At 36.7% G+C, this 22,875-nt stretch overlaps 2 protein-coding genes across 2 annotated transcripts; both read left to right on the forward strand.

The window, feature by feature from the left end:
• Positions 1-14,858: 14,858 nt before the first annotated feature.
• On the forward strand, positions 14,859-21,180 carry LOC116111690 (cyclic nucleotide-gated ion channel 1-like). The gene is made up of 7 exons (XM_031397834.1): positions 14,859-15,117; positions 15,283-15,817; positions 15,890-16,093; positions 16,485-16,765; positions 17,521-17,632; positions 17,731-17,967; positions 20,207-21,180. The coding sequence occupies exons 2-6, from the start codon at positions 15,308-15,310 to the stop codon at positions 17,857-17,859; spliced, it is 1,236 nt and encodes a 411-aa protein (XP_031253694.1). The 5' UTR covers positions 14,859-15,117; positions 15,283-15,307; the 3' UTR covers positions 17,860-17,967; positions 20,207-21,180.
• Positions 17,862-20,821, forward strand: LOC116111681 (cyclic nucleotide-gated ion channel 1-like). Its single transcript, XM_031397825.1, has 4 exons — positions 17,862-17,878; positions 19,669-19,780; positions 19,880-20,116; positions 20,207-20,821. Exons 1-4 carry the CDS (start codon positions 17,862-17,864, stop codon positions 20,819-20,821), a joined length of 981 nt encoding a protein of 326 aa, XP_031253685.1.
• Positions 21,181-22,875: the final 1,695 nt, after the last annotated feature.

The following is a 22,875-nucleotide window of genomic DNA, read 5'->3' on the forward strand; positions in this document are numbered from 1 at the left end:
TTACCTTGGTTTGTCAACTCAGCATATAACGGTATGCTTCTAATACTACATACCTGTGCTCCGACATGCCCCTCACAAAATCTTGTGCATGTTGTCTCCCTTTCCAGCATTTCTAATAGTAACAGCACATCCCAACTTTGTGTGCACAAGTCTTTTAATGTCTTTAGGAGATGGACCTTTCCCTCAATGAATGACTGACTTTTGACAGATTGTCCAATAACATCACGCGGAGGCTTGTCAATGCTCCTTGAAATAGTGTCCCAAACCATATGTGTGCTCACGGGTATATGTGCTAACATAAATTTTTGGGACTCCGCCAACCTTCTACAGTAAACCTGCCACTTGCACTTTCGGTCCACGACATGCAACCGTCACAACCGATGAATTAGACTTTTTGGTGATGAACTCAAAATTACCTCTCACGCAACAAGTTTTAGCTCTTTACCACTTCTTCTTTGTGTTCAATAAAATACCTTATGCACAACTTCGCTCCATCCGTAAAAACATGAGCTGATTCACTACTTCCGGCAATTGCCCCCTCTAAACCTGCATAAAGACCATAGTGTTCTCTTCCTCACAAACTACACCTTCACATAATTGTATTTAAAAATCTCTACATCTGCGGGAACATGTACGGGGTCCTCCTCCTCAACATTTTCATTTTGCCGCACATGACCAACCTCTTCTACAGTGTCCTCCTCACCACCCATCACCACCTACTCTTGATTTTTAACTAAGAAATTAATGCCCTCATAGTTCAAATTAAAACCAGCATTCTCTTGCCAATTCCTCGTCATCGCCCTCCTTTGAACAACTTCCAACGGTTCTATCTACAAAAAAACCCTTAAATCAGCCCTCGAACCATTACGCCCACATCAATCATATATAACTTCACACCTTCATCCGGCTTTATATAGCAGGAGGTACCTTATAATGTTCAAGAACTCGGCTTAAATTATACTTCACAACATATCTTACGTGAGCAACTCAAATCACCTTTTCTAATTATTCATCAATCAACCATCATCAAAATTAACCTTTGTGCTCACAGCAATTGGTATAACTTCTTTGCTCTTTCCCAATCCACTTCTACAACTTTCTTCCTTCACCCACTCACCAAAATTTCAACACTCAAAACAACTATCCCATGTCCAATAATACCAAGTACCTATAATGCAAGAAAAAAAAATATTATAAACTGATGTATTAAGGTTGTAAGATTTTAAAAGCATCTGCAGAGTTGTTTGAGCGATTTGGTGTATCGCTTAAGAATCTGGTATATCGCTTAGTGGATCGCTTAAACGTATAATGGATCGCTTAAGTGATCTGGTATAAATAAATCTGATCGCTTAAGCGATCTTCTATCTACACCCAGACTTATAGAGATCGCTTAAGTGATCTTCTGCCATTTACTTGATCGCTTAAGCCATCTGCTACCATATACCAGACTTATAGCAAATCACTTAAGCGATCTTCTACCATATACCTGATTGCTTAAGCGATCTACGATCTGCTGCATTATACCAGACATATTAGATCGCTTAAGCGATACACCAGATCACTTAAGCAATTCATCATATCAGAACACATTTTCAGTCATCTCCACCTACAATTGTGTGCTACCACCCCCAGCTACCCACAATGCAAGAAAATATTCAACAAATTTCATCATCATCATTCAACTTGCATTACATCAAACCACACCAACAACCTAAACTGTTAGGAAACGATCTAGTTACGCAACGAAAACAAAAACATTACAACAACGGATCATTCCTTAGAACCAAGATCAGGCCCAAAAAATACAGTTTATACATAATAATGGAATCTGCACAAAAATCAGTTTAAAGTTTAAGACATACGCACGTTTGAGGCTCCTCCAACTTGTCTCTAAACTACTTTGCTATCGACCAAGTGTAGATCGAACTGACATAGTCCCACACGAATAACCTCAAAGAACTAGTGAAGGATTTACTAGATCCTCTTAGCCTTTAAGAACCAAAAAGAATCAAGTGTATTTGATTTTTAACAAAACAAAACTGGTGTGAGAGTGTTTCAAGGGGCTGGAGTGTTTTCAATTGTGAATGAAATGAATGAGTGAATTTATTTCACAAATTGGTCACTTATATAGTGCACATTAACCCTATCCATCATGAAATGGGCTTAGCTCCAACCCAAACACCCCTTGTATCCAAACATCCCCTTTAAGATATTTTAATTTTAATTTATCATATCCAATTAATTCAATTAATATAATATTTACATATATATATTAACATTTAACAATAATGATAATTTATTTAAATATATGCGAACACATATTAAACGTAATCTCACTTATTATTTATTTTAATATCAAATTAAATAAAGGCTACGACCTCAGCAATTTAATTACACTGTGAAATTACAATATCCCATTTGCCTAAAAAGACAAAAACGCCCTTCTCTAAACTGGTTCTTAAATTACTTCTATGTGTGTGACTCATAGGCTTCTCATCATACCGCAATGTGTAGTATCGCGATTAACACCAATTAATCGTCTCATTACACACAGACTAAGATTGGCCCCTAGCAAGCATCATGACCACCCATGACTCGGATCCAACAAACAGCTACCTATCACGATATGGTTACCAACATCCGATCCTTTCATCATCCATTATCTCGACGAGACCTAGGCAAGAAATAGTGTCAACCTTCTGTTACTCTTGATATTATGTATTCAGTTACTTGACCAATGACCTGATAATAAATTGGATAGAGCAACAACTCAATTCCCACTGTGGCCACAGTTTTAGTGTCATTGTCTTACTGAATTGCACTATGAGATAACTCTCCCGTACCCGGAGTGATGAATCCTCTGTTATCCACCATAGTCTTGATACACTCCTGATGCACCAATCACTACCGTATTGACGCTCTGAATAGAACTGCGTTAGGCTAGTGTCAAACTACACCAATCGGTACACAAGGCACTCCGGTGATCTCAAGTCTAAGGATCACATGACCACCCATTCGTTAGAGGATTTGTTCCATAGAGACATGGGGTTACCATCCATATGGAATCCGCTGGTGTTAGTCCAGCGAACTTGCCTACACAAGCACCATGTGTTGCACCAGGTTTGTCACCAAACAACCTTGACAAATGAGATCAGTCACTGCCTTTCGACGGGTCGTTCACACTGATACTTACCTACGTATTATCTGTGTGCTTACTTCAGAATAATATTGGGGCTCCAGACGTTTCTAGAATGGCCACCATATGTGCTCATAGTTCTCACTATCAAGATTGAAGCTTGATACCCTCATAACGGTTCTACCATTCTAAGGACATATATCATCCATACAATGATGATTTATATTGAATATAATAATGTCTTTTATTGATCAATGAATATTATTACAAAAGGTCAATTCTACAATAATTGATTGGCTCTAGGGCACCTACTCTAACATAAACAACTAAATCAAAATCAACCCAAACCCAATCCATCATTAAATCTCTATAATCGAAATATAAAATGAAAATGGGAGATACACATACCTGGACGAAATGTCAGGAGGAGAGGGATCTGTGGCAGAGAAAATGTTAATGGGAGGAAAGATAGTGTTAATGCGGGAAGAAGAAGGTGTAAAGGAAGGATGAAGAAGAGATTTACAGAAGAAAAGATGTAGACGAAGAGAAATTGTGTACTCTGTCCATGTTGGTTGGTAGAGCCAACCTATAGGCTACCTTTCCCACTTGCTGTAATACTTCAAATAGACCAATGTATCTCGGTGCTAATTTTCCCTTGCTACCGAAACGCATCACCCGTTTGTAGGGGGCAACTCTTAGAAACACTTTATCACTCACTTCGAATTCAACATCTTTCCTCTTCAAGTCTGCATAACTTTTCTGCCTGTCTTGGGCTTGTTTCATTCTACTTCTGATTAACTTGACATCTTCTATCATTTTCTAAGTTAGTTCTGGCCCAAGAGTGGTATTCAACTCATCTTTCTCACATATCTCATCCCAATATAGTGGAGATCTACAACGTCTACCATATAAAGCCTCGTAAAGAGCCATCTTAATTGTAGACTGATAGCTGTTATTATAAGCAAACTCCACCAACAGTAACATCTCATGCCAAGACATCCTATAATCCATGAAACAAGCCCTTAACATATCCTCAAGTATGTGATTCGTTCTCTCTATCTAGCCATCTGTTTGAGGATGGTAGGCAATACTAAAAGTCAATCTGGTACCCAAGTTCCTCTGTAAACTAGTCCAGAAAGCTGAGACAAATCTGGAATCTCTATCTAATACTATTGTCTTGGGTACTCCATGTAGTCTCACTATCTTTTTAATGTAAATCTGGGCCAACTGATCTGAAGTAGTACTCTCCTTGACTAGAAGAAAATGGGCTGACTTGGTCAATCTATCTATTATCACCCATATAGCATTAAACCCTTTCTACACTCTAGGGAGACCTGTAATAAAATCCATCGAAATACTCTCCCATTTCCATTCAGGAATAATAAGCGGCTGAAGCAACCCTGATGGCCTTTGGTGTTCTGCTTTCACTTGTTGACAAACCAGGCACTTAGCTACAAAATCTCCAATATCCTTCTTCATACCTGGCCACCAATAGCATTTCTTTAAGTCTTGATACATCTTGGTTGCTCCAAGATGAGCAGTGTATGGTGTGTCATGAGCCTCCGTAAGAATTCTCTTCTTTAACTCATCATCTTGAGGAATGCACAAACGACTCTTGAAACGGAGGACACCATCTAACAGATGGAACTCTGGTATCTTACCCTCAAGCACTTGTTGACTTATTTTCTGACACCACTCATCGGCAGTTTGCTTTCCTCTGATTTCTTCCAGTAATGTAGACTGAACCTCTAACCTGGCAATCCTTCTTAGGATGACCTCAATCTGTTCTTTGCACAACTCTTCTATTAATTCTTTCTGCCTTGTGAGTCGGGGCAAGTAATCTTTTCTACTCAAGGCATCGGCTACTACATTGGCTTTCCCAGGTTGATATTTAATTTCACAGTCATAATCTTTAACCAACTCGAACCATCTCCTCTGTCTCATATTCAGCTCTCTTTGGGTGAAAAAATACTTCAAGCTTTTATGATCTGTATAAATGTTACTCTTTGCTCCATACAAATAATGCCTCCATATTTTCAGTGCAAAAACTACAGCAGCCAACTCTAGATCATGTGTAGGGTATCTCGTCTCATACTCTTTTAACTGACGAGAAGCATAGGCTATTAGTTTACCCAACTGCATCAATACTGCACTAAGTCCCTGAAATGAAGCATCTGTATAAATTCATAATTGCTACACCCTCTTAATTGTAACACAAGACTAGGAGCTGTGGTCCAAATCTTCTTTTTAACTCTTAAAACGTTCTTCACATGCCTTCGACCAAATGCAAGGGCTGCTTTGCTTTAGTGAAGCTGGAAGCGGTTTAGGCACTGAGCAAACCCTGCTACAAACTGCCTATAATAACCTGCTAGCCCCACGAAAATTCTACCTTCCTTTACTATCTTCGATTGTTGCCATTCCAGAATTGCTTTACTTACTGGATCCACTAGCACCTCTTTGAGACGGTATGACCCAAAAAGATAACTTGGAACTATGCCAAACTCCCTTAGACAATTTTGGCGACTAGCTTTTATCTCGCAATCGTTTTACAAAACCGTAACAACAAAAATATTAAACCGTATTTCTTGTCCCCCTTCAAAGTCGTCTTGCTACTTGGTTTTGTACCTCAGCCATAACGGTATCTTCTAAACTGCATACCTTGCTCCGTCTGCCCCTCACAAAATCTTGTGCATGTTGTCTCCCTTTCCAGATTTCTAGTAACAACAGCACACCAAACTTTGTGTGCCAAGTCTTTTAAATGTCTTTAGGAGATGGACCTTTTCCCGTCAATGAACTGACTTTTGACAATTGTCCAATAACAGCAGCGGAGGTTTGTCAATGCTCACTTGACATATGTCCCAAACCATATGTGTGCTCACGGGTTATGTGCTAACAATAAATTTTTGACTCCCAAACCTTCTACAATAAACCTCCACTTGCACGTTCCGTTCACGACATGCAATCGTCCCAACCGATGATTAGACTTTTTGTGTGAACGCAAAATTACCTCTCACGTCAATAAGGTTTTACTTCTTTCCACTCATCTCTTTTGTTATAAAATAATCCCTCCTGCCAACTCCGATCCATCCGTAAAAACATGAGCTGAGTCCACTACTACCCTCAATTGCCCCCTCTAACCTGGCATAAAGGACCCTAGTATTCTCTTACCTCACAAACTACCTCTTCTGCCTAAATTTGTATTTAAGAAGATCTCTATACTGCGGAACATGTACGGGGTTCCCTCCTCCTCACATTTTTCATTTTGCCCGCACATGACCAACCTCTTCTACAGTGTCCTCCCGACCACCCAAAAAAAAAAATCACCACCTACTCTTGAGTTTCAACTCGAAATCAATGCCCTCCTAGTTCAAATTAAAACCAGCATTCTCTTTGCCACATTCCTCCGTTTCCCCCTCCTTTGAACCAACTTCCACGGTTATCTACAAAAGAAACCCTTAAATCGGCCTCAACCATTATCGCCCACAATCAATCATATAACTTCACACCTCATCCACTTTAAGTAGAGCAGAGGGTACCTTATATGTTCAGAACTCGGCTTAAAATATCTTCACAACTATCTCATTGACGGGGCACTCAAAATCACCATTGTTTTTTTTTCTAATTATTTCATCAATCAACTCATCAAATTCCTTTGTGCTCACAGCAATTGGTATAACTTCTTTGCTCTTCTTCTTCCAATCCCTTCTGCCCTTTCTTCACCCCTCACCAAAATATTCAACACTCAAAACAACTTTTCCATGTCCAATATAGCGAAGTACCTCTAATGCAAGAAAAAAAAATATTATAAACTGATGTATTACGGGTTGAAAGCTTTTAAAAAGCTCTGTCTAGTTGTTTGCGCGATCTGGTGTATCGCTTAAAGATCCGTATAATCGCTTCTGTGTATCGCTTAAAAAAACGATATAATTTATCCCGCTTAAGCGATCTGGTATAAATAAATCTTATCGCTTAAGAGCGATTCTTCTATCATAACACCAACTTCTAGCAGATCGCTTTGAAGAAGATCTTCTTCTGCCATTTACTTGAATCGATTAAGCGATCTCTATCCTAACCAGACTTATAGCAAATCACTTAAGCGATCTTCTACCATATCCGATTCTTAAGCATCTACTATCTGCTGCATTTATACCAGACCTATTAGACGCTTAAGCGATACCCAGATCACTAGCAATTCCTCATATCCACACACATTTTCGTCATCTCCACCTAACAATTGTGCTAACACCCCCAGCGACCCACAATGCACGAAAATATTCACACATGTCACTCCTTTCAACTTGCATTACATCAAACACAACCCAACCAACCTAAACTATAGAAACCTCTGTTACGCAACGGAAAACAAAAAAAAAAAATTTACAACAACGGATCATTCCTTAGAACCAAGATCAGGCACAAAAAATACAGTTTAACCTATAATGGAATCTGTAGACAAACAGTTTTAAAGTTAAGAAATCATTATGCACGTTGGAGGCTCCCTCCAACTTTGTCTCTAAACGGATTTCGCTATGACGCACGTGTAGGATCGCACTGACATAGTCCACACGAGATACCTCAAAGAACTAGAGAAGGATTTACTAGAGTCCTCTTAACTTTAAAACCAAAAGAAACAAAGTATATTGATTTTTAACAAAACACAAAACTGGTGTGCTAGTGTTTCAAGGTGCTGGGTGTTTTTTCAATTGTGAATGAATGAATGGTGAATTTATTTCACAAAGTGGCACTTATTATGTGCACATTATCCCCTATTCCATCATGAAATGAGCTTGGGGCTCCAACCAAACACCCCTTGTATCCAAACATCCCCTGTAAGATATTTTAATTTTAATTATCATTTTCTCAATTAATTCCAATTAATATATACTTACAATATATCTATTCAACATTTACAATAATAATAATTTATTTAAATATATGCGAACCCATATTTAAACGTAATCTCACTTATTTAATTTTAATATCAACTTAATAGGCTAGACCCTCAGCAATTTAATTACATTGTGACTTACCAAAACCATTTGTCCTAAAGACGCAAAACGCCCCTCTCCTTCTAAACGTTTCTTAATTATGCTAGGCTCGTTGTTGTGACCATACCCTACAATATCCGCAGTAGTGTAGTTCGCGTTAACACAATATAATCGCTCGACACCACAGACCAAGATGGCCCCTAGCAAGGCTCATGCCCCCGATAGACGTCGGATCCAAGCGAAACAGCTACCTGTCACGATATGGTTAACCATCATCCCGATCCTTTCATCATCCATTATCTCGATGAGACCTAGCATAGAAATAAGTGTCAACTTTATCTGTTACCGTCGATATTATGTCTATCAGTTATACTTGACCAACTGATCTTATATAAATTGGATATGAGCACAAACTCATCCACATGTGGCCAACATTTAGTGTGGTCATAATGGTCATTTAGCATGATTGCGCTATGAGATAACTTCTGGCTTCTCACGTCCCCGTGGAGAGATGAATGCTCCTGCTATCACCCACCATGAGTCTTGATACACTCCTGGATGCATCCAATCCACTACCTTATTGACAGCTCTAATAGAACTGGTTAGGCTAGTTCAAACTACACCACAGACGTGCAACAAGGCACTCCGTGATTCTCAAGTCTAAGGATCACCATGCACCACCATTCTTTAGAGGATTGTGTGTCTATAGACAATGGGGTTACCATCCATAGGAATCCTCTATGAGTCAGTCCCAGCAAACTTGCCTACATCAAGCACCCATGTGGTTGCACCGGTTTGCACCAACAACCTTGACCAGTGAGATCAGTCACTGCCTTTTGACAGGGTCGTGCACACTATGATAGCCTTACCGTGTTTATGTGGCTGTACTTCATAATAGTATTGGGGCTACGGATGTTCGTAGAATGGCCACCATATGTGCTCATAGGGTTCCACTATCAAGATTTGAAGTACTGTGATACCCTCATAACGGTTCTACCATTCTAAGGACATATATCAATCCTAAAATGATGATTTACTGATTTAATAAAATTCTTTTATGATCATAAATATTATTCAAAGAGTCATTCTACATAATTGATTGGCTCTAGGTCACCTACTTTAACATAAACAACTAATCAAAATCATAACCCAAACCAATCCATCATTAAATCTCTATAATCGAATATAAAACTGAAAATGTGAGATACACATACCTAGACGAAATGTTAGAGGAGGAGGAGGACTGTGGCAAGAAAATTATTAATGGGGAGAAGAATAAAGGTTAGGCAGGAAGAAAAGATGTATAGGAAGGAGAAGAAGAATTTAGACGCAGACGAGGATTGTATATTAAGCTTAGGCAAGAACAACAACTAGGAGGAGAATGTGTTAATGGCGGGAGTAAGAAGAGAAGGTGTTTAGGTTTGTTTGCAAGAATTTCGGCTCTTTGGGGACATATTATAATTTTTAAAGATACACAATACTTCATTAATCCTAATTATCCCTACTCCTGTTTATTAACCTTTCATAATAAGGCTAGCTACTTAACACTTTCAACTACTGGCCTTTTTAATTAATTTAAACTTGATGTGCCTTTCCTAAAAAATACTCTCCTTAAACTTTAGACAAAAAGTTTGGGGAATAATCATATCGCTTCTTGAATGAGCCCAAAGAAAATTGTGCAAGTCCTAATGGAAATGTGTGTAGGTTTGTTAATATAGAGCAAATATCATAAGCTCCTCACAACTAGGGATGGGCGCAGGCTGGGTCGTGCCGAGGCCCCCATGGCCCGTACCCCGTCCCTATTATCCCCCTTCCTCGATCAGCCCGCGGCCCTCCCCGTGTGGACAAATCCTCGTCCATCCCCGTCCCCGACCAACCCGCTGAACGGGCCTTCGCGGGATTTTTTGCCTCATGTAATCAAAACTTTTTCGTACACATAATATTTAATTATTTTAATTAAAAAACTAGCACTTGATAGGTATTCATATTTGACAATTTGACTATTTTAATTTCAGTATTAATTTATTAAAAAGACTAAATTTAGGTAAAAAATATCAAGTCCAACAGATTTCTTGTAAATTCAAATTAAGATTTAAAAAGTATACATAAACGTACTAGTGTCCTATCTCCCACTACAACTGAATCCAATTAGTCCATTTTTGAAAGGACAACTCTTATATTGTAATTTCATCATATTTAATTGATTCAATTATCGTAATTACAAGGTATAATTGAATTTATGTAATAGTAAGTCTTAACAATTGTATATATTCTTATGTTGTTTATTAAATTGTATAATCTAATTAATTTATTTTGGGCCATGTCCCAGTATAATCTGTTTTTGTGAAATTCAAGGTAATAATACATATATTTAATTATTAGACTCCACGTTAACTTATTTTTGTCTATAATTTATATAAACATTAGAAAATATTATAAAGTAAAATATCATATACATTATTTAAGACATCATGATTTACAACTCTAATTTTATATACAATCTCAAAAGGGAAAATAAATAAAAAAACATAAAATTCTAAAAAGCGAGGCGAGCGGGGCTCCATGGGGTTGGGGTGGGCGAGCTTGGGATGCACATCCCCTTCCCCGGCCCGTCCGCAGATGTGGGGATTTCACTGATGGGACCATCTCGTGCCCTTCCCCATTTTTTCGGGATTGCCCCACCCTTTGGGCCGGTCGACGGATCCTCCGGGGGGTCGAGGCATGCCCATCTCTACTTACACTTAAAAGGTATCTATTGAATGAGAGTATATCTTTTCAAATCAGCCACCCAATAAATTCCTTAAATTAGTCAAATTTATCCTAAATAAAAACATTATCTTTGATTTTACATAAAAAAAAAAGGTATAATTATACTCTCTACTAATTTTAATACATTAGCAAAATATGTTTCTAAAAACAGTTGAAGTATAGAATGACCAAATGTCTATTAACAATTGATAAATGTACCATTTAAAATAGTTTTTATTTTAAAATATATTTACGGTATACTAAATGATATTTAATGTACAATAATAAATACTTCAAATCTAAAATCAAATCATTAATAAAGATAATTATAATTAATTAAAGAAAGTCCTGTCACTTTGTATCTCAAAGTTTGTATATATTATAATTTTCAAAAATATTACATTAGATTTCACGCTGAATCTTTCACTGTCCAGTTACTTTTTAATACTGGATCCCATTGAACATGTTTCCGCTATCATTCGCCTCAAGATTAAGAAATGTTATCGTTACTCATTCTCTCTATTTACTTCTCTTACTCCTCTTTGTTAAAATGACAAATGATACGTTTTTATATTTCAAAGGGATTAAGAGAAATAAGTTAGAGGGAGTAATTAGGACTACCATTACCCAAAGAAGTTAACCCAAAAAAAGAAACAGAGAAACCCTTTCACTGTCTTACCCGACAATGACATCATACTGGTCTCAAAGTGCACGCACTAAATCTAAAACAAAGACTTTTGAGTGGCAGGTCACTACCAACAAACACAATTTAACATCAATTTACAATACACATGGGCTTGCTTCTTTTAAGTCAATGTGAACGGACAATTGCAATAAAAGGAAAGAGCTGATAAGTTTGGGATTGGATCACATGATTTAATCTCTGTGATTGAGCCTTGAGATTGCCTGTTATTGGTGAAGCTTATCTCTAATTTTTTTGGAACAGCTGCTAGATTGTTGTTGTGCGATTTCTCGGGGTCAACTTATTCTGGACTTGAACTGATTCTGGTCGAACTTATCTTGGTCAGTACGCGTGGTTCGAACTACCTCTGGCAAGCTTCTGATAGCTGTCCGAGCTTTGTGCCAATATTAGAGACAACATTACCGGTAAACTGATAAAGATGAAATATAATTTCTTTTTTTTTTTTTTTTTTGGTGGTGAGAAATCCGTCAAAAAGTTGAAGAAGGGACCTGTTCCTGATTTATCTGCATATCATCCCTTGAATCATAATGTCTTCATAATAATTCATCAAAGAAAAATTTACGACCACACGACTTGAAATCAGGATGATTCTCTTATCCTCTACTACCCTGCCCCAAAAATGGGGTGGAGTAAAATACTACCCTAAGCATTTTGTTTTCGGGTGATATAATATAAGCAACACGAGGCTCCCTTGCTCTGATACCCACTGTTCTCAACCCAAGGAAGAAGGAAGCCCCAAAGTGACGTGCAAGATTACGGATGTGTGTCGACTTAACCGATGGGAATCGGTGATACTTTTAAGAAACCTCAGAGAGTCCTATGGCTTCCAAACGGTATGTCCTGATTGAAATCTGAAATTCTCTTGTTTTGGTGTGATTTTTACATTCTTCTTGATAACGTAGGTGAAAGAATGATAAACTTGTAATCTATCATTGGCTCTTTGGTGTTTCCAAAATGTACATATGGTAATTGCACATGAACAAGGGAGAGCAACAAACTAAAATGTAAATTACTAATGTTTTGTTCAGGTCAGTTGATTTAGAGATGAAATGAAAACCTAATGAGCTGAAAAGAAACAGAGCAAGTGAAGAAGAAGATTGAAATTTTCGTTAAGTAAAAAGCTTTCACTGTTTACAAGCCTTTTATAATACAAGGCAAGGGTAAATCAGTAAATCCCAAACTACTTTAATATTCTAATATCCTCCCTTAAACAAAACTTCTATCAGTAATAACTGTTACCAACTACTGTAATATCCACCCTTGAACCAAGCATCAATTCCTTGCTATACCATTCACTGGCTGCCTTTGTGGAGCTGACAAGCAATTGGTCAATAGGTAGTAATTGGTCTATAGGTTTGCACCAGAATATGCAAACTATCCAGTAGGTTTTAACGCAGCTCAAGCAACTTCAATGCCACCTGCTTCCAAACAACAGACAGCACTTCCCAGAACTCTAAAAAAATGCTAACAAGCAAAATTCCACGATGCAGCTCTTCCATAATGCAGCTCAAACAGCTTCAATGTACCAAACAAGCTTTAACAAACAAAATGCCATAATGCAGCTCTTCCATAATGCACCAGAGTATGCACCAAAACAAGCTTCAACACCAGAATTCCATAATGCAGTTTCAACAGCTTCAATGCACCAAAACAAGCTTCAACACCAGAATAAACTGTCTTAAAAAAAAAACCTTCAAAAAAAAATCCCAGATCTGTAACATAACTGAGGAACAACTTCAGTCATTTCATTTTTTTTTTTTCAGTATCAACATTGATCTCAACAACCAAAACTTCATTGACTGAATCAATATTCTGCACCAGACCATACATCACAAAAAACCAGCAATCAACAGAACATATTACCACAACTGCATCAGATCATAAAAACTCCACCAGAACAGCAATCAATAGAACACATTCGCAATGAACCACAACTATACCACATCATAAAAAACTACACCAGAACAGCAAAAACAACTGAACACATTTGCAATAAACCACAACTGCATATTAGTCCAGTAACTAAACACTACCAGGTGCTTGTACAGTAAGTTTTTCTCGAAGTGGTTCAAACTTGGAAGCTGAAAGTGACTTAGTAAAGATATCAGCTTTTTGATACTCAGTTGGAACATATTGAACCTTCACCTTGTTGGCTGTAACTTTTTCCCGTATATAGTGAGCATCTAGCTCAATATGTTTAGTCCTACCATGAAAGACAGGATTGGAGNGCAATTGATACCTTGTAATAGCATTATAAAGTCAGTCAGCTAATAGCGACCTGACCCCTATCATCAATATAAGCATCAGTGGACGTAGGACTTGCTATCTTAGCATCTGAACCACTTTAAAAACTGTCTCCATTGCATTTATTATCTCTCATCCATTACTTTCACGTGTGATTTCGGGGTCCCCTGCAACATTTTGCACGTACGTTTCGTTGGTGCAAAATCCCGCATCAACAAATAATAAATAACTTCGAATCTCGTTGACCTACGTTATGTCTTTATCCCCTTCCTTCCTTTGATTTTCTTTCATTAAATTAATGATATACAAACATTTCATTATATTTATTGAATATATGAATTCACAATTATCCTTTTACCTGTTAATGGAGAATAACAATTTTGGGAACTATCCAAAATGACAATTTGATAATAATTTAAGGTAACGTGATGATCCCTGTAATATTCTATATGGTTTTATATTGAAAGATGAATAAATTATCTTGCCTCTGCAGTTACTATACGAAATTATAAGGAAATCATAAATAGACTAAGCAATGAGATCCTACTTGACTAAAAATTTCAAAGCCATATAGTCTGAATAATTGAATTTTTAGAAACTAGAATAATGCAAGAAAGAATAGCACGCAAAAAAGACCCACCCTCTTCCCAAATTTCCAAGTCATTGGTGTCCTTCACTTTTCTTTACTTTCCTTTATACCGTACTTTTCCCTAGATTTACGCTACTTTATCTTATCTACGCGGAACTGTTGACTGTTGCTAGCTAAATATGTGAACCATTTTCTAAATGGTTCACTGTGGCAAGATATATTAAAATCTATCATATCAGTCTTAATTATATAGAAAGAGAACAAATTTAGGATATCTCCAATCAAAGACTCGTAGAAAAGGGAAAAGGAAACACATAGGAAGATGATCAACAGAATCAATATGCAAGTTAGGTAGATACGAAGGAGAGAAGAAGGTGAACTGGGGAGGCCACACGGCCCTCAGATTATTTTGTTCAATAAAAAAATAGAGAGAGAAGGTCTAAGAGCAAAAGTAGTTGACTAAAAACACATTCGATCTTTGGTTCATGCTCCAGACTCCAGAGTCTGGGGATCCTCATTTATACTTGCTTACACTTTGAATGAAGATCCTTCATTTCACCTCCCAAAATCTCTCTAAATCATGTTAAAACATCTTTTAAGCATGCTTCTTCAATCGTAATTTCTAGAAGAAATTGCAGAAACTTTGTTAGTTTAGTTGTAGAACATTAAGCCCTTCTTTGCTAGAAGCTGTGAAACAATACCTGAGAAGGTAAACCTTGTAATTTGCCTTGTATATGGGCTGTTTCATATGCATTTTACTTCTTCATAGCTTTTGACGTTTAGAACCATGAGATGATCTTTAAACTACTTACGTTTATTTTATATACATATATGTATTTTATTTTATTTATTTATTTATTTTTTTTTGCTTCAGTTTCGATGAGGACATAGAGGAAGCCATGCCATTGTGGCAACAACCTTACGAAGCTACGCCATCGAGGCTACAAGGTCTCCAATATATGCCATCGCTGACACAATTTAAAGGGACTCGGAGGAGGACTAGATCACCAGTATTACCAGTGACATCATTTTACCGTTATGTGTTCAGTGTCATCGATACCTTGCTTTATCAGATGACCAGTATCCATCACCTACTATCTAGGAATTGGATTTTACTGAGTTTCTGTTTGGCTGCAATCTTTTTGGATCCTTTATTCTTGTACATTCCGGTGATCAACGATCATAAAAAGTGCCTTGGATTAGACAAGAACTTGGGGACTGCGGTTATTGTTGTCCGTTCTTTCTTTGATTTCTTTCATTTCATCTATATCATTTTTCAACTGCGTACTTACTCTCCTCGTAACCTCAATAAAAGAGGCGTATTAAATGATAAATCCTGGGCAACAGCAAGGAAATATTTGCTGTATTCCTTTCCCATTGACCTTCTCTCAATTCTTCCACTCCCACAGGTAAGAAAATTAATGGAATTTCATTAAATATATGATAACAAATCATTCAAGTTCTTGTTTTACTTTGTCCAGGTGGTGAACTACATTCTCATAAGAGGCTGGAAACTTCGGAACGCAATGAAGTTATTGCAATATTTTGTTATTTTCCAATATGTGCCAAGGTTAATTCGGATCTACCCATTATTTAGAAAAGTTAAAAAGACTTTCGGGAATCTTTATGAATCTAGATTCACCAAAGTAGCGTTCAACCTTCTTCTTTACGTGCTTGCAAGTCATGTAAGTTGGATATTATTTATGCATAAATTTACAAAGAATTCTTCACAATTTTTGCTCATTTTGGGTCGTCTTAGTACAGTTTTAGCCTCTTAAACACATTTTCGGCTAATTACACAATATATTTGTTTCTGTGTAAAAAAAAAAGAAAAGATTTTTACTTGATTCATACAAAGTGCATGACTCTTTTCACAAAAATTAATACAATATAGTGTTTGAACAATCTATACTGTAGTATCATCTACGATTACAGCATCCCTTCATCTTGGACACTCAATATAGTTGCATACTTAAAGAATAATTACCGTGTCAATTTTATGTCATTGGACATGTAATTATTTCTCAACTGTGCATAATGATATATTTGTCTTGCTAATCTTGTATACTCTTGAAGGTCTATGGATCTTTATGGTACTTTTTGGCTATAGATAGAGACACTGTTTGCTGGAAGAGAGCCTGCGCAAATCACCCTGGATGCGGTCATAGATCTCTCTACTGTCATGATACTTTGGGAGACACAACTTTTTTAAACGATTTATGCCCAACAAAACCGCCAAATACCACTATGTTTGATTTTGGAATGTACCAGGATGCTCTTCAGTCTGGCATCGTAGAGGTGACAGATCTTCCGCAGAAGTTCTTATATTCCTTTCTATGGGACCTGCAAAACCTCAGGTAAATTTGTGCTTGTGCATGTAAGAAACTTCAACTTTTTTCCCTTTTCTTAGATGTGCCCTATTACTATATATATAATGCTCTTAAATCTCTATTCTGGTATATATATAGAAGCTGTTTACTCATATAATCTCAGTTCACACTGTTTGTTATCAGTGAACATATATTTCTAAATTTGGAATTCTTATTTTATGCTTTATTTCAATTGTTATCTTGCACAGTTAACCTAATTGATACATCGCTTTTGTTAGGGTTTGAGTCTAAATAATTTGAGAGTTTATTAAATTTTATACTCACATATAAATTTCAGGTGTGAGTTACGTCTTTTAGTGTCTACTGTGTATAATTTTTTAGTCACGTGCTATAAGTTCAACATCTAACTCTAGCTTTGTGGTAGTCGACAATCAACGAAAAATTAGGTACCGAAGTGAGAAGGGTTTTGTAGAGAAGAGACCAAAGATTCAAATGGTGGTGACAGAGAGAATTTTTGTTATCGGAATTGGCTTTGGATAGTAACGAAATATTAACTTGGGTGGGAAAGTGGTATTTTGAAACTTTTTGGGTGGGAAAAATATTGAGGCAAACCTTGGGTGGGAAAAAGTCATTTACTCTATACCATTCGTGTACAGCCTATACAGAGGCTGCCCTGTTTCTTCATATATATATATATATATATATACACACTGGAAATTTTGTTTTTTTTTTTACTTCTGAAATATGTCTGACAAATTTTAATTGGATCTAAATATTTGCAGTTGTTTTGGTCAAAACCTCCGGACAAGTTCTTATGTCTGGGAAAACTTCTTTGGAATTTTCATTACCCTCTCTGGGTTGGTGTTCTTTCTATGTCTCATTGGAAATGTGCAGGTCGGTAAAAAAATTATGTTTCCCATCTCTCAATTTAGACTTTAAGTTAAAATTTTAATTTATTTGAATATAAACTATGTTTAATTTGTGTGAAACAGATATACCTACAGTCCAAAAGTGCAAAATCAGAAGAGATGAGATTAAAGGGACAAGAGATAGAGCAGTGGATGGGTTTTAGAAAGCTGTCAAACAATCTTCAACAGAAGGTTAGGAAATATGGACAATAGGTATGGCGAGAAACCAAAGGTGTTGACGTAGAAAATTTGGTTAAAAATCTTCCCAAGGACCTTAGAAATAGAGTAAAGAGTGAACTCGGCTTAGAATTACTCTTGAAAGTAAGTTTCTTTATCGTGGATAATTGTTTCTTGAAAGAAAAATTTCATTATTAATTTCTTCTTCCTNGGCTTTATGTCAGTAATTTTATCGGGTGGTTAAACGTCGATTCTGTTTCCTTTATGTTGTAGAGTAAACGTTTTTGTCCCACCCAAGGTTTGCCTTAATCACTTTTTTACCCAAACATTTTCAAAATACCACTTTCCCACCCAAAGTTTATATTTCATTAATACTCAAAATACACTTCACTTTGTTAATCGACGTTCGGTGAGTTACCAAGAGTTAGGGTAAGAGGAGTTTTGTAGAGTGAAAGCAGGTGGATCAAATGGTGATGACTGATTGGATATACGCAGTCGGAAACAACCGGAAATTAGCTAAAAACAAGAAACTCTAGCTTTGTGGTGGTCGACAATCGACGAAAAATTAGATGCCAGAGTGAGAAGGGTTTTGTAGAGAAGAGACCAAAGATTCAAATGGTAGTGACAGAGAGAATTTTCGCTATCTGAATTGGCTTTGGATAGTAACGAAATATTAACTTGGGTGGAAAAGTGGTATTTTGAAACTTTTTGGGCGGGAAAGGTGATTTAGGCAAACCTTGGGTGGGAAAAAGTCATTTACTCTATACTATTCATGTATAGCCTATACAGAGGCTGCCCTGTTTCTTCATATATATATGGCCGAACGACTTGTGCATACCCAAGGTTTGCCATAACGACAAGTTGATACCCAAAAGGTTTTGAAACGACAAATAGATACCTTCGGTCATGTTCTGTTAGTGATTTCTGTTTATTAATAGTGAAAAGACTAAAATGCCCTTAAAAGTTTGAATTTTAGTTTTTTATAAATTTAAAAATTTCTAAAAAACCCCCTAGGTTTACAAATTTAACTAAATACCCCAATATATAAAATTTTTATAAAATAACAAAAACACCCCCGCCACCCACAGTGCCAGATTCCGGCCACCACCGCCGGAATCTGGCCGGAAAGTTGCGTTACGACACAGACCCGTCGGATCTGTGTCGTAACGTGCCGATCTTGCCTTTTCCGGCAAGATCTGCCACAGATCTGGCCGGAAAAGGCCAGATCTAGCCGTCGAAGCAGCAGCCAGATCTGGCCTTTTTCGGCTAGATCCGTGGCTGATCTGGCCCGAAAAGGCCAGATCTACGGCCAGATCTAGCCTTCAACGCCGCAGATGGAGTTTTGCGACGTCGACGGCCAGATCTAGCTGTAGATCTGGCCTTTTCCGGCCAGATCAGCCACGGATCTGGCCGGAAAAAGCCAGATCGAGGCCTTACGACACAGATCCGACGGATCTGTGTCGTAATGCAACTTCCCGGCCAGATTCCGACGGTGGTGGCCGGAATCTGGCAGTGCGGGTGACGGGGGTGTTTTTGTTATTTTACAAAAAATTTATATATTGGGTTATTTAGTTAAATTTGTAAACCTAGGGGTTTTTTAGATATTTTTAAATTTATAAAAAACTAAAATCAAACTTTTAAGGGCATTTTAGTCTTTTCACTATTAATAAACAGAAATCATTAACAGAACATGACGGGAGGTACCTATTTGTCATTTCAAAACCTTTTAGGTACCAATTTGTCGTTACTTCTCCCTATATATATATATATATAGGCTTGAAATTTTGTTATTTTTTACTTCTGAAATATGTTTGACAAATTTTAATTGGATCTAAATATTTGCAGTTGTTTTGGTCAAAACCTCCGGACAAGTTCTTATGTCTGGGAAAACTTCTTTGGAATTTTCATTACCCTCTCTGGGTTGGTGTTCTTTATATATCTCATTGGAAATGTGCAGGTCGGTAAAAAAATTCTGTTTCCCATCTCTCAATTTAGACTTTTAAGTTAAAATTTTAATTTATTTGAATATAAACTATGTTTAATTTGTGTGAAACAGATATACCTACAGTCCAAAAGTGCAAAATCAGAAGAGATGAGATTAAAGGGACAAGAGATAGAGCAGTGGATGGGTTTTAGAAAGCTGTCAAACAATCTTCAACAGAAGGTTAGGAAATATCGACAATATGTATGGCGAGAAACCAAAGGTGTTGACGTAGAAAATTTGGTTAAAAATCTTCCCAAGGACCTTAGAAATAGAGTAAAGAGTGAACTCGGCTTAGAATTACTGTTGAAAGTAAGTTTCTTAATCGTGGATAATTGTTTCTTGAAAGAAAAATTTCATTATTAATTTCTTCTTCTTCTTTTTCACCTTGGCTGTGTTTAGGTACCACTGTTTCAAAACATGAATGAACCACTTTTGAATGAATTGTGCGACCGACTCAAGCCGATGCTGTACACAGAGGATAGTTACTTTGTTCGGGAGGGTCACCCAGTTGATGAGATGTTGTTTGTCATGCAAGGCAAGCTATCAAGCGTGGCAACTGATGGTGGAAGAGCACGTTTCTATAACGCTTACTATGTTAGGGATGGAGACTACTTTGGAGAAGTACTTATCTCGTGGGCACTGAATCTTCAGTCCTCGAACGACCTCCCCTTCTCAACTAGAACTGTTAGAGCCCTAACTGAAGTGGAAGCCTTTGTTCTAACGGCCGCTGACTTGAAGTTTGTAGTCTCTCAATTTAGGACTACCCGTAATCAGCAAGAATATTTGTATAGCTACTACACCGGTTGGAGGAGATCTAGCGCAGCTCGTTTAATACAGCACGCTTGGCGCGGATATAAGAAAAAGATGCTTGAAGAATCTCTGCTGCGCGCAGAAGATATTATGTTGCAAGATGAATGGTTTAAGCCTAGCGGGAATTCGTCAGGCTTACACACCAGCACGTCTGTTGAATCCCTATTCTGGGATTTGGATCCTCATTCATCTAATTTTGCTTAATCTTTGAAAGATGTAAATACATGTGACAGTTCTAACATATAACGGTTACTTTCCCTTTATACCACCAAAAGATAATGTTTTTAATTACTTGTTCTCTTTGATTGTACACACCATTCCAAGGCTGTAACAATTAGATCAACTGGCCACGATCGTTGCTGAGGTATTGATGTTTACAGAACCAAAACGGATCGTCTAAAAGATGGCTGACTTATGCGATCATCTAAAATGTATTCGTTACATTTCAAGCTCATCTCGTATGATACAAGAGAACTCGCAAAGGGCTGCTCAGGAAATGGAGCCTGAGTTGCAAAATTGTATTTACGACTCTTGGTGATAAGTCTAAATGCAATGCATTTGAATTTGGTATTGTACTATTGATAAGACAACTCATTTCTCTATTGAATCTTGATTTACCATACTAGAAAAAAAATTATTAGAAAGAAAATAGAAAATATATCATATCAAGGAAGTATATTTTTTCTAATATTGTAATAATATCAAACAACAATCAACGCAAATGCATGCATGAAGAAATACCAACAAAACCTATAATTAATTAGGAAAACCATAACATTTTGAAAATAAGACAACCCCATTTCAAGGTATTTAGCAAATTTCCATATTAATTTTGGTCCTTGCTTTTGTTGTAGTGGTTAGAATTACCAAAATCTTTAAGAAAAAAAAAAATGCACGTTGAAAGAAGCATAAAAATAACTAGTAAATTTACGGGAGTTGTAATTTCCTTTTTGCTTCTTGTTTGTGCAAGTGCAAACAATTGTCAATAGCCAACGGTCTAATAGTAATACTACACATATAGCATTTTTCATACAACATTATGTGACAAAATATGATTGGTTGATTTTAAATTAAAATTAAACTTTCACTTAATCATCTTTTATCACATAATGTTATATATATAGTATTATTATTCATGGTCTAAATGATCATCTCTGCCCTACAATATGGAGGATATTACTGGACTCAACAATTTTTATTAAATAAAAAGAAGAAGCAAAAGAAGAAGAAGAAGAAGAAGAAGAAGAAGAAAAGTGCAACTGAGTTTTGAATCGAAGGAATAATGAGCAGTATATCTCATTTGGTTCATGATCAATTAGCCAAAATCCAGGATGGACTAATCTAATTTGTGTCGGGTTAGTGACAGAAAAAGTGACTAAATCCATGATGGAAAAGTATGCATATAAAATAAAAATAAAATTGTAACTAAATGTTTTGTTCTCTTTTTCTCCTGAAGATTCCACCAATATTAAAAGAGTTCCCACAAAAAGCAACCACGTCAAAAGAAGTTCTCATTTGCACTTTTTCTAAAGATTATGCCTTCCTATACAAGTTTCTCGGTGGACGATTTGACATTTTGGGGTTATGGTAACGAATAATGTGTTATGCAATCGAAACATAAATTCTACTGCTAGCTTATTAAATATAATAATAACAAGTAGTAAAGCATAAATAAATTACCAAAATTAAATACAAAAATAAAGAATACCAGGAATTAACGAGATTCGGTATTAAAACCTACGTCTTTGGACACTGCAAAAGAAAACTCTACTATCTCCAAATGATATTACAAACTTTTGGGCAATACAACAAATACCCAAAACAAAGGAGAGATACAACAAAACTTACAAACTAAAGGGTCCTTAAAGAAAGGACCCTAAACAAAAGAAGTATAATAGAATTACAATTGAGATACAAATAACAATGATTTAAGTCCTTATATATAGGCCCTAAAAGTTTCCCACTTTTCATTCACAAGCAATGTGAGACAAACTAACATTTTGGCCTATTACATATAAGTCCCTAAACCTTTTTCCATTATCACTTCTACCCCCATGTCATTTGCTAAATGAGCCATTTTTCCAACAAATCTCCACCTTGGCGAATTAACAAACCTTTAAAGTTTTGTATTCTTCTGTCAAATTTTGCAACACCTTCAAATGTGCCAAAAAGCACAATCAAGCTCGTAGGATGTTGATCAAGTTCAAACAATAAATGAACTTGACCCTTGTCACTACTGAAGTCAATATGTCTGTAGG

This window comes from Pistacia vera, unplaced genomic scaffold, assembly GCF_008641045.1.
Source record: "Pistacia vera cultivar Batoury unplaced genomic scaffold, PisVer_v2 Contig649, whole genome shotgun sequence".
Taxonomy (NCBI): Eukaryota; Viridiplantae; Streptophyta; class Magnoliopsida; order Sapindales; family Anacardiaceae; genus Pistacia; species Pistacia vera.